At 37.5% G+C, this 18430-nt stretch overlaps 1 protein-coding gene across 1 annotated transcript in view; it reads right to left on the reverse strand.

Moving 5' to 3' along the window:
- PRKG2 (protein kinase cGMP-dependent 2) overlaps positions 1-18430 on the reverse strand; it is a 111593-nt gene that overhangs the window by 62096 nt on the left and 31067 nt on the right. Inside the window, exons 3-7 of the mRNA XM_040237184.1 lie at positions 16751-16864; positions 15225-15330; positions 10933-10996; positions 2837-2914; positions 1120-1214 (exon numbers count right to left, since the gene is read on the reverse strand). Of these exons, the coding sequence (XP_040093118.1) occupies positions 1120-1214; positions 2837-2914; positions 10933-10996; positions 15225-15330; positions 16751-16864 (457 nt within the window). The remainder of the gene's footprint in view (positions 1-1119; positions 1215-2836; positions 2915-10932; positions 10997-15224; positions 15331-16750; positions 16865-18430) is intronic.

The following is an 18430-nucleotide window of genomic DNA, read 5'->3' on the forward strand; positions in this document are numbered from 1 at the left end:
TTTTCAGGTAATTTATGAAGATTTTTTCATTGCTCTGTACTTAATGTAATCCTAACGTGTCAATCAGCAGAACTTGTAGGCTTCACAGACAAAAATTAAAAAGGAAGAAATATGAGCAGAAACGCTACTCATTTTTATAAGTATAAAGATGAAATTAAAAGTATTTAGTAATAATATAAATTTTAAGTTTTCTTAATTAATTTCAAGCATTCATTTAAAAACATGTAATTTTTTTAAAAAATGTGCTGTTCAAAATTCTAACTTGATCTTTTATAAAGTTATCTTATTTAAGAACAATTTTTTTTAGACTTGAGGTTGTTTTCTGAATTCCAGGAAGCACATAATGCCTCCTGAGACATTTGATTAATCTTTACAAATGTTTTTCCATAAGTTAGGTCAACAGTAAATAAACTCATATCTCAAAAGGCCAAAGGTTCAGGTAGAAATGTCAAATACACTATTTTGAGCTGTTTTTAAAACTTGCAAAATGAGCCTATAAAAATCCTTAAGAAAATATTACTTTTGACATAATGATTTAAAATCACAAAAATATGGGAAGTCATTATTTGATCATTTTTAAAGGGTAAAACAGAATTATAAAAACACATTCTTACAAGAAAATTAACATTTCCAGTCTATGTCCGATGCAGGATACAGCATGCTTGGGGCTGGTGCACGGGGATGACCCAGAGAGATGTTATGGGGAGGGAGGTGGGAGGGGGGTTCATGTTTGGAAGCTCATATACACCCGTGGTGGATTCATGTCAATGTATGGCAAAACCAATACAGTATTGTAAAATAAAATAAAGTGAAAATAAAAATAAAAATAAAATAAATAGATAAAATTTTCAATTTCTTTCTCTCTTTTAAACTAAAAATTCTAATAGAACACCAATTTTATTTTCACTAGCAAACTTAGAAGACTTCATGAATTTATTCCTCTGGAAAATTTGTACACTTATTTCCTGCTTAACAATGAAATTTTAAGAAGTCAGTAAAATTGCCATTTATTTCCTAGATAGTTGGTAGCTCTATTTGACAACTCTACGTGGGTACGAAGTACACATGTAAAACAACCAAAAAATTATTTAAGTGTCATATACAAATTCATGAACTCACCTGATAAGAGCTTTTTCTCCAAAATATTCTCCTTTCTGCAGTGTTTTTATTAGCTGTGGTTGATCATGGCCTTCAGTACTTTGGGTGACTTTTACCTAAATGATGTCAAACAATATAAGAGAAGAGAGAGAGAAGAAAAAAAAAAAGGAGAATCTGAACACATACCCATTCAACCAGACTCTCCTGATCTATATAAACTTGACTCAACCAGGAAAAAAGACAAGTCTTTGCTTTATTCTTGCAGTAGTTACAATCATCTAACTATAGTCATTTCATCTGGGTGGACTGAAAAACCCTGTGATTCAACACGATCAAATGACACCACCTTTTGTAAGAGGAAGCTTTCATTCAAATCTCACTGCTCAAAGTATTTTACATGAATCCAGTTATTTCTTCCTAGGGATGCTCAAGGAAAATAATAATGGCCCTATGGGAAATTTATTTTTTCAAAAAACCAAACAGGGTTGACAAATCAATCAAGAATAAGACTGAATATCAGGAATTCTGGATCTCATGTTTCTGACTAACTTGTTGATTTCTGTGTACCCTCTAAAACTGAAAGAAAAATGAGTATATGGAGGAAAGTCCACAACTTTCCTGAGAGTCTCAGTGTGATCCACAGTCCAGGAAGCCACAGTCAGACAAAAACGTCAATATTCCTTCTTGTGGCTAGAATTATTCCAGTCCAACATGCTAAGAAGTGTTGCTTTGTGCTGGTTTGAAGTTCTGATGAACATTTATTCATTTCAAAAAGTGTAAATGATAAATGCAATTTGTTTATTAACCAGAATTCTTTCAAACCATGAGGTCCCGGTTGGGGAGAAATGATGAAAAGTGGTGCAGAGTGTTCAAAAGTTTCTCAAACTATTTTGTCAATTTTTTTTCCATTTCTGGGGTCTCCGTCCAAAGTTCAACCACAGAGCAGTTTACAAAGGGCAGTGTCTAACGCTCTGATGATAAACTCTTCCAGGGAAGGAAGAGTGTCAGTAAAAAGCTGACACTTCAGAGACATAGATGCTTAAAATTTTATCCTTTTCTTTAGTATTTCACCAATGCTTTTTGTCTCTGAGGAACACTGCAAAGAGTCAACCTAAGAACAACTGGCAACATGTTATCCACTCAATATCTAGGTAAAGGAATATATTGCATATATTAGTAAATATGTTGCATATATTAGTGCAAATTTTTCATCAGCATCTAAATCAACGTGAGCTCCTGTGTATGAATTCAAGTTCTCAATCATATTGTTCTACTGCATGATGCCTGATTGTTCTGTCAGTAATCTAATTCATTTTCTACCTGTTGTTTGTCTACCTGTGGGACGGGAAAATATTACAGCCCTTGATCTAGAACCCTTGGGCTGAGAATCACACAATCGTAGCTAGAAGGGACCTTTAGAAATAATGCAGTCATTTTACACACAATGAAATGAGGTCTAAAGAAAGTCAAGTGACCAGACTAAGGTCACTAAGAAATTACTACTGCAGCAGGAACCCATGATAAGTCTCCTGTGGCCCCAAACCCAGTGTTCAGACTGCCTCCCCTCCCCACTCCTCTAACCCTCACTTCCCCAGGTGTCTTCTGAGCAGAAGCTCCGTTACCTGCTCAACGTAGGCAGATGACTTAGGCTGCAATGCACAACACTGCTGCTTTTATGGCAAACAGATTTGAAATGCTTCTTTAGATTTACTTTAAGCAAGCTTTCATTAATATTTACCTTTCCTTTTGCTAAAATGAAGAACGTACTTCCTTCCTCGCCCTCTCTAATAATGTAATCTCCTTTGTCATAGTATTCCTATTGGGATGAAAGAAAAAGAAAAGGTTAGATGCAGCAGAGATATACAGATGAACATAAATGAGACAGAACTTGTGTTTTTGAAATGAACATTCCACACCCATTTCTGCTATTTTTTGCTTACTGTAACTGTGATCTTCTTAAATATTGTAGTCAAAAGCTGTGGAAAAGTAAGAAGACTTTTACTTGTTTACCTGAATGTATGTTTATCTTTCACATACACACAAAAAATATTCACCTGGAATACTGTCAGGCATGGACATGGAAGACATGAAGAAAAATGAGAGCAAGGTAATTATCAGAGATATGCAAGTGAGCTTCACCCAAATAATCTAAATATAAACTATTTAGGGAGTTGCAACAATCTAAAACTGGGTCTAGAGTTTAGAAAAAGGGCACACATTATCTTATAAATTGAAAATACTATCCCCAGTGGGTATGGCGGAATATCAGTCTCAATTCTTATTCCTTGCAGAACAATGGTTGGGAACATTATACACAATCTATATGAAAGAAGCTCTTTCATATGGATTCTCTCCAAAGATTTATATCATGAAAGGTTGACATTAGAATTTTTTGCATGTAAATTGTTCTTCAACAAAGTTTAAACTCGCGAAATCTCAAATTATCACTTATTTATTTGTTTCCCTCATATAAGTGTGTATAATCAGAGAATATTTTGGCAGGGAAAAGTAATTCATCCACCTGTCAGACCGAAAGAGTAATTCAGTCTCTTAGAAAATACAAGATGGATTAAACTGTCCATCCCTACTTTCCTTTAATTTGATATTGCCGCAGAGTCATAGAACTAAGATGGATATCTTAACTTATACAAGCAAAAATGGGCTTATTTAATTTTTGTAAAAGGCATAAAGAGCAACATAATAGCTCCCTTATTTTTCTTTTAGAGTTGAAAATAAAATCCAAACAACACTACTTTTGTGTCTGTTATATTTCAGTACCTTTTTTGGTTATTTACACTTAAAACAGATTTACACTTATAGAATAAGTATTACTCCTGATACTAATAAACATGACTTTTATTTACATAGCACAGTGTACGTTTTGCAAGACATTTCAATGTCTTGTGGTAGGAAGCACAGTATCTTCGGGGAAAAAGTACTTTCAAGCCATAGAAATATAGATTCAAATCTCAATTCTGCTTTGAATTTCACTTTCATCAATTCATAAAATTCAAATAACATTTACTTTCAAAGACTGAGAGAATATAAGAACATTATTTTTCTATTGCATCTGTAAGAAAGTAACCACGCATACTTAGTGGCTTGGAACAACCTCCATTTATTATCTCAGTTTCTGTGGGTCAGAGAGTCGAGGTATGGTGTGGCTCAACAGAATTTCTGTTTTTTAGGTCTCTCAAGATTGAACTCAACGTGTGTCACTAGGGCTGTGTTCCTTTCTGGAGGCTCCAGGAAAAAACTTGCTCTCAAGTTTAATCATATTGTCAGCAGAATGTAGTTCATGGAGGTTGTAGAACATGGTTCCATTTCCCTGTAGGCTGTGAGCTGGGGGCTGCCTCTTAGCACCCAGAGACTTCTTTCCTGTCCTTTCATGGAGCCTGCTATGTTTCAGAACCAACAGTTGCACATGGCATTTTTCATACACCTGGAATCTCTCTGACTTCCACTTCTGCTGCATCTCTCTGACTCCAGCCAGAGAAAATTCTCTGCTCATAAGGGCTCGGGTAATAATATTTGACCCACCTTACAGTTGAAGGTAATCTCCCTATTTTAAGGTCCTAAACCTTAAGTGGGCTTTCCAGGTGGCGCTAGTGGTAAAGAACCTGCCTGCCAATGCAAGAGCCTTTAAGAGATGCAGGTTCAGTCCCTGGGTTGGGAAGATCCCCTGGAGGAGGGCATGGTAACCCACTCCAGTATTCGTGGCAGTACTCAGGGCTTCCCTGATAGCTCAGTTGGTAAAGAATCCGCCTGCAAGGCAGGAGACCTCAGTTCAATTCCTGAGTTGGTATCCACTGAAGAAGGGAAAAAGCTACCCACTCCAGTATTCTGGCCTGGAGAACTCCATAGACTGTATAGTCCATGGGGTCATAAAGGGTCTGACAGGACTGAGCGACTTTCACTTTCATTGGGGCTTCCCTTGTACCTCAGTCAGTAAAGAGTCTGCCTGCAATGCAGGAGACTTGGGTTCGATCCCTGGGTCAAGAAGATCCCTGGAGAAGGAAATGGCAACCCACTCCAGTATTCTTGCCTGGAGAATTCCATGGACAGAGGAGCCTAGCAGGCTACAGTCCATGGGGTCACAAAGAGTCAGACACAACTGAGTGACCTTCACCTCACTTCACTTCACTAGAAACCCTAATTATATATTTAAAGTTGCTTATGCCATGTAACATATCACATTCATGTTCCAGGATTCAGGGTCTAGACACTTACTTTGGAGGGAGTCCATTTTTACCTACTACCAGAAGTCAATTAAAGACAATAATTTTTGATGAATTAAAAGCACCTGAAACATAGCAAATGATTAATGATTGCTATGTTAAGGAGGAGGATGAGAATGGTTTGCTTAGCTGGTACTTAAATCTGACCTCAGTTTCCTATTCTGTCGAATTGAGATGGTATGATCTACCACTCCTAACAACGTGTGAGGACTAGGTGAGACAGTCAAGTTGGTGACTGTTAATTCCTGTGAAAGAGGCTGTGAGTTGGTCATCAATGTTTTCCACAGGTAAACCGCATTCCCCAGCCTCCCTGCTATTAGCTGTGGCCACGAGATTAACTTCTAGCTGTAAGAGTCTGAATAGAAGTGACACATCCCATTTCCATGCCAAGCCCATGATCCGCTTCAGACATGTGCCTTCATACTTGTGCCCCAGTGGCAATGGCATGACCAGGAGAGATCTTTGGAGAAGGACCGTGTTAAAGATGGCAGAACAGCCACCAGCTCAAGTTCTTAAAGGATTCTGTATAGCCACCCAGGACCATTCTCCCTGGACTGCTATGTGGGCAAGAAACAAACTTCTATTTTACTTGGAAAATAGTATTTTGAGTTTTTTACATCACAGGCTGCTTACTCAACTTTCTTATTTTAGCTCTATCACAAATGTTCACTCCATTCAAGCACGATTTTACTGTTGAGATGACTGTGATCCAGGAAGGTTGAGGAACCATGACACCTCTGTCCAGGCATCTTCATGATAGAGCTAAGGTTCAGTTCTTTTTACTGAAACTGCTGCTTTTAGGAGTGACATGTGACACACTCCTGTTTCAATCAGTCGTCTCGCAGTCGCTCCTGTTCCCTTCTCAATCCCAGCCCCTATTACCCACAAGGAACTGAAGGAATCTGGAGAGTTTCTGAATTGCTAATAGGCTCTTCCTTCAGTTATTATATAGCCTCTGGTCTGCGTGGATGTGCAGCTTTAATTTCTATCTGTCAGATAAGCTAAGAGGGAGAAGCTGGAAAGGGAACACTGAGAAAGAGCTTTGCTGTTTCCTAAGCAGCAAGATTCCTAACAGTATTTTTCCTAGTGATGGGTCTTTGTCACCCAAAACCATGGGAGGAAGATAAATAATACCTCCCAGTGTGTTGACAGTAACTTCATAGATCAGAAAAGGCTGGGGATGTAGGTCAGACCAAAAATATATAGTGGTAAGTACTGGCTATGATGCCAGACTGGCCAGTGTTTGTCAACTGGGGAGTGTAGCCAGTCTAGCCAGGGTGGTCACCAAGACCAAAAAGAGAACTGCAAACAGTGTGGTTTATTGTCCTGAGGTTACACTGCAAAGGGGTCCCTTAGAGGAGCAAGAAGCCATAGACCCTTCCCTGTGAAGCAATGGTTTTCAGACATTTTTCACTCTGGCCTACAGTAATTAAATACATTTTACATGTATGCCCACATACACACATGTGAGCATGGACACACATATTTGTATAAAACAAACATATCTGAACAATACCTATGCTTACTACTCTGATTTTTTTAATCGTTCCTCTAAATTGATTTGATGACCTACTAATGAGTTGTGCCCCACAGTCTAAAAAAGATGTTTTAAAAGAAGATGTCTAAAAACCATGAGAGTAGTTATTTAGCATTATGGTAAGACAGGGAAAAAAGGAAATCAATTCCAGGGCAAACTGAGAGGCAGAGGTCAGAAGAAAACCATAAACAGCAAAAACTAAAGATGAAAGAGTTTTTTATGTAAAGAAAATGCTCATTCTGTGATAGCAAAATGCTAGAGCCCAAGTGTCTGTAAATAGAAAATATGAAACTAGAATTAAAATCCAAGTTGATAGAAGGCAAAGACAAAGAAGAAAGCCTATGACTGCCTTAGCTTCTTCAGTGTGTGGCTAGAAATCTTCAATACAAATATGTATTGATGATACACAGAGGTATGATCACACACACACACACTTACCCACACACACACCCTGCATCATGTGCTCGCATACCTAAGTTGATTGTTTAAAAAACTGTATAAAGAATAGCAAAACCCATCACACTATTGTAAAGTAATTATCCTCCAATTAAAATAGATACATTAAAATACACACACTGTATTCAGTTATTTGGCTTTGTTACCAGCTGTTTTTCGCTTGTCCAGGTTATTTATCTTAGAAATTTTAAATCAAACATATCTGGATCAGGTGAACCCTGTCAACCATTCAGGCATAATTTAGTATCTGATGCCTTATCAGAGCCTACAAAATGAAAACCAACAGAAATTCCTCCATTTGGGTGAACCCACAGTATGGAATTTTGTAACTGAAACTCTGAGAAAGCCCTTAGAGATGTGGCCTACCACGCCTTTATTTGATAGATGAGGAGACCTTGATCCCCACCACAATTGACATATGCAATGGACAGATACTTAACCTCCAGACTTTGGACTAGTTAACTTTCTCACCGAGCAGCCCATAAACTGGCAAAATCCACAATTATCTCAACTTTCTTATGGTTCTGGGTGTAACCATTAAATGGAGAAAAAACTCACTGGCTTATGCAAGTGTTAGCAGGAAATATAAGAAAGGAAGATTAGACTTTCCAAAAATGATAAAAAATGGAACTCTTGTGAATGAAGAGGCAGACTGTGGCAAACCCAAAATACATGTATTCTTTTCATAATGTTAAACTTTAATAAGCCTAAAAATTGTATGGCTAAAGGGTGGGTATCTGAGTCCTTACCCCAGAGTCTCTGATTCAGTAAGTGTTGAGGAAGTATGTGGGAACCTGCCTTTTTTTATTGGAGGATAACTGCTTTACAATGTTGAGTTAGTTGCTGCTGTACAAGAGTGTGAATCAGCTACACGTGTACATATATTTCCTCCTTCTTGAGCCTCCCTCTCACCCCCTTCTTCCCAGTCCCACACCTCTGGATCATCACAGAGCACCAAGTTGAGGTCTCTTTGTAATACAGCAGGTTCCCACTAGCTATGTATTTTATACATGGTAGTGTATATTTTAAGGCTCCTCTCTCAGTTTGTCCCACCCTCTCCTTCCTCTGCTGTGTCCACAAGTCTATTCTGTCTTTCTGTGTCCGCATTCCTGCTCTGCAAATAGGTTCATCAGTACCATATTTCTAGAGGGAATTTGCCTTTGAAGCAGCACCACTGATGATCTGATTAAGGACAAGGACATTCCCGCTACCCCCACCCGACTCTTACTACACCTCGTGTCATGAAAGAGGCATGTCAGAGTCACAGTGCCAGGACCACTGGGTCAAATTACCAAACCTTCATAACAAAAAGTTAGGTGACTTTTCCACCCACCGCACACCCAAACCCCACATTTCCTGGATCGATTGCCACCAGAGGAAACAGAAACTGTTCCCTCTCCTGGCTTTTATACTACACAACTGCCAAGTGCAGAAGTCACATTGTCATTTTCATCAACACTAACAGTTACACTGCACTCAGAATCTGTGACACGTTTTAGGATGTACATCAGTTAACTCTTAAAACACACCAGTGAATATGTCGCTACTCTTTCCACCCTCCTTTTCTCATTAGAACACAAGAAGAGGTTTAAAGGTGATGTCTGCCTCTAGAATTGTTTTATGCTAAAACAAGAAATGCTTTTGGAATACTGCATATTCAGCCCATTTGGTCCAGGAATTCAACAGACAAAGTCTTAACAAACTCATCAGATCTACTGGTTCATGATAGGAAATTCCGATGCTCCCTCTGCACAAAAACTTGAAACCATCCAAATCAACTCCTAAATAGGACATCAGATTCAGCCTGCTTTTCTCAAAGATTATGGAGCCAGTTTGTGGGACAGCTGGCCCTGGAGTTCAGCGGGGGCTCTGTTATAACTCCAGTGCATTAGTGATTGGCTGCTGTCAGGACCCTGCTGATGGGTTATTAGTCCAAGCTATGCTGGTAAATTATGTACTTTTCTTAGCACTAAATAGATCCCATGACTCCCTTGTTAATCACTTTCGAATTTGAGAATTTTCACACATTACAGAGACACATTTGTTTGCCAGGTATGAATAAAGAGCCCTTTATAAACTGTGCTGCTGTCTGCAAAGGCAAATATATAATAAAGCCTTTCTAGGGTGTTTTAAATGATGAGACTTTCAAACTCGAACTGTGTGTTAATTAATACTAGGTTGGAGCCCCGCCTCCCCCGCCCCCTATATATTCTGCAGCTATTGCCTGTGGCTGCTATAAATATGTCTAATTTACCATTTATTTTTAATGATACTAAATTTTAATATTTGCTGTCAGCATGGAATTCCCCTCTGGTGAATCTACTCTATTAGTATTATATTAAAAACAGATTTCCTCGGTTCACAAAAAAATACATGGCCTCTCCAGCTTTAAAAAAAAAACGCTCAGAAATTAGGATGAATTATTAATTTGTAACATCTGTGATTGGGTTATGTTACACTGAGAAAATCCCATGAGATGCAGGCAAGCAGTCCTCTTGAAAATGACTTCATATCTGAGCGCTCTAGGGACACGAGGCCAGGCACTGTGTCACCATGGCCTGTCCTTGATAAATGGCTGGATGGGTTCCATGAATTGTAAATGGAAACATGACTGGTGTCACTTACACTTAAGGATGAAATGGTTGGTGTTCCCTTCTCAACAGATATTAGTTTACGTTGTATATTGTGATTGACAGAGGCATGAATCTGTCAACAATCAGTCTGGAGGGTTTTTTTTTTTTTCTGTCTCCCACTGAGAACAGCTTTATAAAAGCTTAAAGTGGACATGTGATTCCTTTCCTATTCCATACTACCTTTAAATTCCCTAAAAGCGATTTGGGTTTCAATGAAATTAACTCCCCCACCCACCAAAAAAAAGTTAGAAGCTATTTACTTTGAATATTAATCTCTGAAGAGGTTTTCATATAATGCATATTATTAGAATCCAAGGTACATGTCAGAAAAGCATTATTCCCAAAAAGACTTGACTATTCTTGGACTAGAACCAACCATCTGTGTGATCCCTAATATGAGTTTTTGAACACGTTCCAATATGCCTCTTTTCCCTAGATGTTAAAATAAGTAAAGTGCTTCTTAAGTGCAGGGTTTGATTGGTTTTTCCCCCAAATTTCTTTTCATAGCCTGGAGTTTTCAAGTATGGAGTATTTCATAGCTTGATTCAGAAGCTTGTCAGGAAAGTTCCAGTAATATCCTTTCTCTACTCCATTACCTACTTATGCATCACTGATTCCTTCATACTAGGAATACTCTGTAAAGGATGTGATGTTAACTGGTGAAAATGAAATGCCTCTTGAGTAAGGCAAATTAGTTTTATAAAATATACTAAAAAAGATTAAAATATGTAAATCTTTACACATGCAAATCCAATTTTCTTTTATATATTTCAGAAAAGTTCCTAAATCCCAATCCAGGCCCTTAATTTAGTGTGAGTTAGCCCAAAGTTTTTCTACTATGAAAATTTTTCCTGGTTTCTGTAGATTAGTGATCACCATCTTTTCCTTTTTATTCATTTACAAGGCTAATAATGACGAGATTATACAATCTTTTAATGAAATATATATTTTTTACTTTAAAATTTCTTACCACTTCCAAGCAGTCAATGATCTTGGTTAGTTTATCTTCAGGTAAATTCTTCAGCAAGGATACACTTCAAAATTAAAAAAAACGCTTTATTTAATTATCTTCCTGAATTAAACTGCAAACACACACCTTTATATAGATTTATACATGCATTTAAACAAATATTTTAATTTTTCCAAAGTAAACCTCCATATATATCATACATAAATAACTGAATTTCAAAAACAGATTTCAAATACACTGAAATTATATGATCACATAAAATAGCAGACATTTATCCTAAGCAAATAAATAAAAATTGCAAGATGCCATGAAAGGAAAATGACCAAATGTTGTTTGGAGAAAAAAAATGTTTACATTTATTGTTGGCTTTCAAAATGAATCACATCCAGAAACGTGTTCCACATCTCAGTATCTCTTTTATTAGCATGAATGAGGTCCTCCACTTCCAGAGGAGGATCAGATTTTCATCTAAATCCTGTAATTAAGTTAAGACTGAATCCAGGGGGAACATAGGAATTAGCATGGAAACGATCTTTGATTATTAGTCATATTGTACAATCTTTTAAAATTAATGGTAGCCAGAGGCATGTAATAAGAACATTTTTACAGATAATAATAATAAACAGAGAAGGAAAAGAATATTGAAATTATTTGAAAAAAACAAAAACAAAAATTCCACTCACTATTATTAACTAATCAATATGCTTAAATTGTACTTTTAAAGAAATTTCTACTTTATCCATTTTCACTCAGGACTGTTGATAGAATTTCTGTAAAGTAAATACTTTTTTCTTACCATCTAAAATTTGACACCACTAAGGAAACAAATGATGCTCCTCCATAAATACATGATTGGGTCTGATTTTCAAAAAGAGAGCTCTAAACTGATTCTTGCACAGTGCTTCAGGAGGCATGTAGCCAGGAGCTGTGTCTAAGAACTTCTACATCTGAATCATTTGTAATTGCGAAACACTGGAACACCCCCAATGGCAGAGCAGTAAATGCACTGTGGTTGAGTCAGATGACAGAGCTCTATAATAGAAGAAATGCCTGCACTAACCAAGTATATGAACCTTAATAAAAGGAACTGAGTAAAAAAATTGACTTGCAAAAATAATGCCAATTTTGTAAAATTCAAAACCAGGCTAAACCAAGCTATGGGCAAAATAATAAAGAAGGCTTCCCTGGTGGCTCAGAGGTTAAAGCGTCTGCCCACAGTGTGGGAGACTCAGGTTCAATCCCTGGGTTGGGAAGATCCCCTGGAGAAGGAAATGACAACCCACTCCAGTATTCTTGCCTGGAGAATCCCATGGAGAGAGGAGCCTGGTAGGTTACAGTCCATGGGGTCACAAAGAGTTGGACACGACTGAGCAACTTCACTTTCACCAAGTAGATGAACCTTAACAGGAGGTATTAAGTAAAAAAATTGACTTGCAAAAATAATACCAATTTTGTAAAATTCAAAAGTAGGCTAAACCAAGCTAGAGGCAAAATAATAAGAAATACCAAGGTTATGATTACCAAACTTCAGAATATAGACTAATCCAAGGAGAGGAGATACTCCAAGGAAGGCTAGAAAATGACCATACATAGGAGAGCATATGAGAACCCCAATAGCACTGCTAACTTTCTGCTTATATTGGGCAGTAGCTTGATGGCACTCATTCTGTTATTATATCTTATAACTTACATATGTACTGTGCATCATTTGATATATGTCAAATATTTCATAATATGCTCAGCACTCAGTAGGGTCTCTGCAATCTATGGACTGTAGCTCGCCAGGCTCCTTCAGTCCATAGGATTTTTCAGGCAAGATTACTAGAAAGGGTTGCCATTTCCTTCTCCAGGCAATCTTCCCAACCCAGGGATCGAACCCACATCTCCTATACTGCAGGTGGATTCTTCACCACTGAGCCATCGGGAAAGAAGATGTAAATGGAAAAAGAGCTTGTTGTATATTATGAAGCAAACACAAATGTATTTCTCTAATATGTCTTTTTACACATGAAAAGGTAAAAGGGTTAACCAGAACGTTTTTTTCTGTATAGTGGTATTTACTGCAAGGGAATACTTTTTGTTCCTTTGGTTTAATTGGTTAACACATGCCAATCATGAAAGTTCTAATTCTGGTCCAAACTGGGATCTATAATGTTAATGAAAAATATGTCCTATAGCTTATCACCCTTGGGGGTTGGTAAGGAAATTAATATGAGAAAAAATCTTTAATCTGTCTCACATCTATGAAGGCATAGATTAGGTTTATCTTGTTCACCACTGAATTCACAATGTTTAGGCCTGGAATACATATTGGTTGAAAAAAATGTATGAATGAGATAACAAAAAGAAGAAAGGAAAGTAAAAAGGAAAGAAGGAATGTGCCCTAGTAAATTCTCTTGAGTTCCTTCCATTGAGGCAGAACACAGTAGATTTCAAGGGAATGAACCACTAATGACGCCTAGTGGCTCAGGTTTTATCTCAGACATGATGCAACCCATGCTAAGTCACGTCAGTCATATCCGACTCTGTGCAACCCCATAGACGGCAACCCACCAGGCTCCCTGTCCCTGGGATTCTCCAGGCAAGAACACTGGAGTGGGTTGCCATTTCCTTCTCCAGGGCAGGAAAGTGAAAAGTGAAAGTGAAGTTGCTCAGTCGTGGGCGACTCTTCGCAACTCCATGGACTGTAGCCTATCAGGCTCCTCCATCCGTGGGATTTCCCAGGCAAGAGTACTGGAGTGGGTTGATGCAACCCATAGACACTGGTTTATTCATGTATCCCCATTTGGTCCTTGCATTAATTTTAAATACAGATCTATGTTGCTCAGTTGCTGGATTTTGAGATAACCTGTGGCTCAGACAGTAAAGAATCTGCCTGCAATGCAAGAGACCCAGGTTCAATCCCTGGGTAGGAAAGATCTCCTGGAGAAGGGAATGGCAACTGACTCCAGTATTCTTGCTTGGAGAATTCCATGGACCGAAGAGCCTGGTGGGCTACAGTCCATGGAGTGGCAGAGAGTCGGACACAACTGAGCAACTAACACAAATACTCAGGTAGACCCCACAACCTGATGGATAAGGCATTGATTAGCATATAGGTAAGGCACCTGCTTGTCATTACTACAGCTCTCTGCCAGGAGTCATTATTATGTCTGGGAAAGAACATCAAAGAGAGTCCATATGAAAAACCTCAATGCCTGCAATGTTCTACTGATTAACAATGCCTCCGTACAGTAGTCACTGAGTCCTCACTATGGGCTAGGCACTGCACATTCCTAAAATCATTGACTCTGCAGGATAGTTATGCAAGATAAACGTAATTATACTTAAAAAGAACTCAGAATTTATTTTTGGAAACTGCAGGATATTTTATTGTTATTATCACTTATCATAATATATCACTTATCATAGGTTACATATTGTTACACTACACATTGCAGCTTCAGAGACTGTCAAATCTCCCCCAAAACACACAGAAAGATTTTAAATAAGAAACTTATACTTTCCATTATCTTTCTTGGAAAACGCATTATTTAAACAGGCAAAATGGAAGGAATTAGTGATGTAAAGAGTAGGTAATTTTATAAAATCATTTTTGGCTTTGAAATGAACCATGATTTGGAAGTGAGCAGCAAAAGATTTCCATTCTAATGGAAAGAAATGTTTTTAATGTGTTGTTAACTTTTTTTTAGCTAAATAGGTACTTGTTTCTCTATAATTTAATGCGTCCAAGTAGTTGGGGGTTCAGAACAGTTCACAAAATGCATGTTTCAAGGCTCCATGTCATGATGGAAAGCATAATAATATTTTTGGCAAGTTAATTTGCTACAAAAAAATAGTAATTTGGAAGATAGTGTGGCTATGCCAATGAGAAAATGTCTCAGGTAAAGCAAATAAGAACAGTAAAATAATTTAATATTATTTTAAGCAAAGCATTATTCCCTTTTGTTATCAACTTTCAAATTATAGGATATCTTTAAAAGTCAACTGAGCAACCCAAATGAATATTTTAGGGATTTTTTGGACATTATACTATGTGAAATGACTCCATCAACACAAGGGCAAAATTAGCAAGAGAAATAAATCAGTGAAAAGGCTAATGGGAATGAAACACAAATTTTCATATATAGTGGCATTTACTGCAAGAAAATATTTGTGTTCCTCTGGCTTAATCTTGTGGAAAAATGCTTAAATAAGAAAAGCTATAGTAAAATAATTACTCTGATAAAACCAACATACCCACAGTGTGGCTAGACCACCTTCTCTTTCTGCCATCAATGCGTTGCTCTTACCTTCTGAGGAAGTTTCTGTACTGTTCATCTCTAGCTTGAGCTGTCCTTCTCATTATATTCTGGAATACCTCTCGATCTAGTGCCCATGTTTTAACATTGGTAATAGCTTTAGAAAAATCAAGAAAATAATAAAACCCTGTTGAGCTCTTACATTAAGAAAACATTCCAAAATGTTAATCAATAAATTTTTCATGTACTATCATAAAATTATCTTTCTTGGAAAACACATTATTTAAACAGGCAAAATGGAAGGAAGTAGTGATGTAAAGAGTAGGTAATTTTATAAAGTCATTTTTGGCTTTGAAATGAACCATGATTTGGAAGTGAGCAGCAAAAGATTTCCATTCTAATTATGTTTTGCTTAGGATGATATTAAAATTAGTTTGCAATTCTTAATTACACACTGCATCATCAGGACGTATTTTAGATTTGGGCTGTGATACAAAAGAAAGCCAGCCAGCCTGCATCTATTCCAAAAAGTGAAGAATTCATAAGCAGATAATTGAAAGTTAAAGGTCTCTGCTTGTGAGTCTGTTTTTATGTCTCTTTATGTTGTTTAGACACCGTTGCTAACGAGAGCCAATATATTTTAAGAATCTCTATGGTTACTTTTACATAAAATATATAAAATCACTTTCAAAGAGATTATGCAAGACAGTTTTTGAGACAGCCTTTTCATAGGAAAGACATTAAAAGCAAGAATATATTCTAAAAAGGAGGAGAAGCAGAAGTAGTCACTCCAAAAGATCTATATGAAATTATGATAGTGAGATTTTTTTTTATAGCAGTGTTGAGAGCCTACAGAATAAACCAAAATAAAAATCTCTGGTTTACTAAACTTCAGAGTGAATTAGAATTAGTTTGACACTCTTGTTAAAAATAAAGATCCCTGGGCCCCATTGCCAGAGATTGTTCGGAGTGAAGCCTTAGAATCTGCGTTTTTATCAAATACTGCAACAATGCTCACACAGATAACCTAACAAACACTGAGAAACCCTAGATCTAAGTTAATTCAGAAGAAAACATGATATGACCATGAATAAAGTGAATAAAAACAAGAACCTTAAGGAGAAGCAATTGAACTAATCTCAAAAATCACTGAGGAAAACTCATTAATTAATTCATATCCTTTTTGATATTTACACATTTTATTGGTATAATTACTTTTTCTGATTTATAATATGGTCATCACCTCATGGAGAATAGAAAGCAAACATTCTGGATGAGCCAAAGACAAATATCTACATAGTAAAAAGTTGACATTGGCAACTAAAGCAAATACTAGAATCAATTATGTTTAAAGCCATATTCATATTTTAAATACAGGTATCCAACGGAAAGGTTTCTTTAAGCTGGAATCATTCAGACAAGTGCTTCAATATAAATCCTTTTACGAGCATTGCCTTTTTATTAATAAGAGCACAAGGGGCACAGCAGAAGACAAAAAGACTCAGGACGCAACATGACTGAGATTGTCTTTAACATTGTGTAGCAAATGAAAACTAGAGCATTTCTTCTTCTGTTACCTTTCACAGAGGCAGTTCTTGTACAGTTGTATAAAATGGCTAGCTCCCCAAACGTGGTCCACATAGGGATGGATGACAGCAATTTCTCCCCTTGGAACACCTCTAGTCGACCCTCTATCAAGTAGAATGTAAGAACACACAAATAATCAAAATCCCCACTGAGATTCCATAAATTAAAATAAAACAAGCAGAAGGTACACAAAGCATCTAGGTAAGATATCTTACGATTCTCATTGTAATAAAGTGGTTAAGAATGCAGACTGAAGCCCACTCTCTATTAGTTGATTAGCATTAAGAGGTACCCACTCTGCATGGGTTCCTTGTCAATAACAGAGATAAAATTAATCACATTTACTTCCTATGGTGGTGACAAGTAAACAAGTTACTATAAGTAGGATCACAGAACCACAGATGGCACACAAGTGCCACATAAGTGTTAGCTCTTAGGAATTTCCTGGTGCTCCAGTGGTGAGGACGCTGCGCTCCCACTGCAGGGTGCATGGGTTTGATCCCTGGCTGGGGAACTAAGATCCTGCAAACTGTGCAGAGCAGCCACAATATATATATATTGTCAGTGTTATTATCACTACAAAGCTCTTTCCCTGAAGCAGCAGATGGCAAGTGTTTCATTGAAATTCATTCTACTCCCCCCAAAATGCAGCACACGAAACTACTTCTTTTGTACAAGAAACACAACAATCACTGCATGTCCTGAAAACACAACAAAGGTGTTTACACTGGTGGAAAGACTAACTTGTCACGACCGAGAAGTGTTCTAGCCCTGGAGTCAGCCTGCCTGGCTCTGACTAGTCTCTGGCTGTGTGACCTTGGGTAAGTTACCTCATCATTCCTTGTTCATTGTTTAAGCCCTCATTCATTGAAGTGAATTAATAAACGAAGTCCCTAAGAAGAGTGCTTGAGAAAAATAATAGCAAGATAATTAAAAGACAAGCCACAGACTGAGAGAAAATATCTGTTTTGCAAAAGATACATCTGATAAAGAACTGTTTTACAAAATACATTAATGCAAAGAACTTGTAAAGTTCTTCCATAAGAAAACAGCCCAGTTAAAACACAGGCCAAAGACTTTAACAAACACTCACCAAAGAAGACATACAGAGGGAAAATAAGCTTATGAAAAGATGCTCCACATCATATTTATCAGGGAAAAACAAATTAAAACAACAATGAGATATCACTCTCCCCCTAATAGAATGGCCAAAATTGAGAACACTGACACCACCACGTGTTGGAAAGGACGTAGAGCAATGGGAACTCTCATACGCTGCTGGTGGGAATGCTAAATGGCACACCCAATTTGGAACAGTCTGGTGGTTTCTTACAAAATTAAACACACGCTCACTGTACAATCCAGCAACTGTGCTCCTTAGTATTTATTCAAAGGAGCTGAAAACTTAGGTCTACACAAAACCCTACACACAGATGTTTACAACAGCTTTATTCATAATGGTCAAAACCTGGAAACAACCAAGATGTCCTTCAGTAGGTAAATGGATAAATAAACTGTGGTGTGTGTGTGTGTGTGTGTGTGTGTGTTAGTCACTCAGTCGTGTCCAACGCTTTGGGACGCCATGGACTATAGCCCACCAGGTGGGACCCCATGGACTGTACGGACTGTAGAAATGGACTGTAGCCCGCCGGGCCCCAGGCTCCTCTGTT

The sequence above is a fragment of the Oryx dammah genome, unplaced genomic scaffold, assembly GCF_014754425.2.
Source record: "Oryx dammah isolate SB20612 unplaced genomic scaffold, SCBI_Odam_1.1 HiC_scaffold_3, whole genome shotgun sequence".
Taxonomy (NCBI): Eukaryota; Metazoa; Chordata; class Mammalia; order Artiodactyla; family Bovidae; genus Oryx; species Oryx dammah.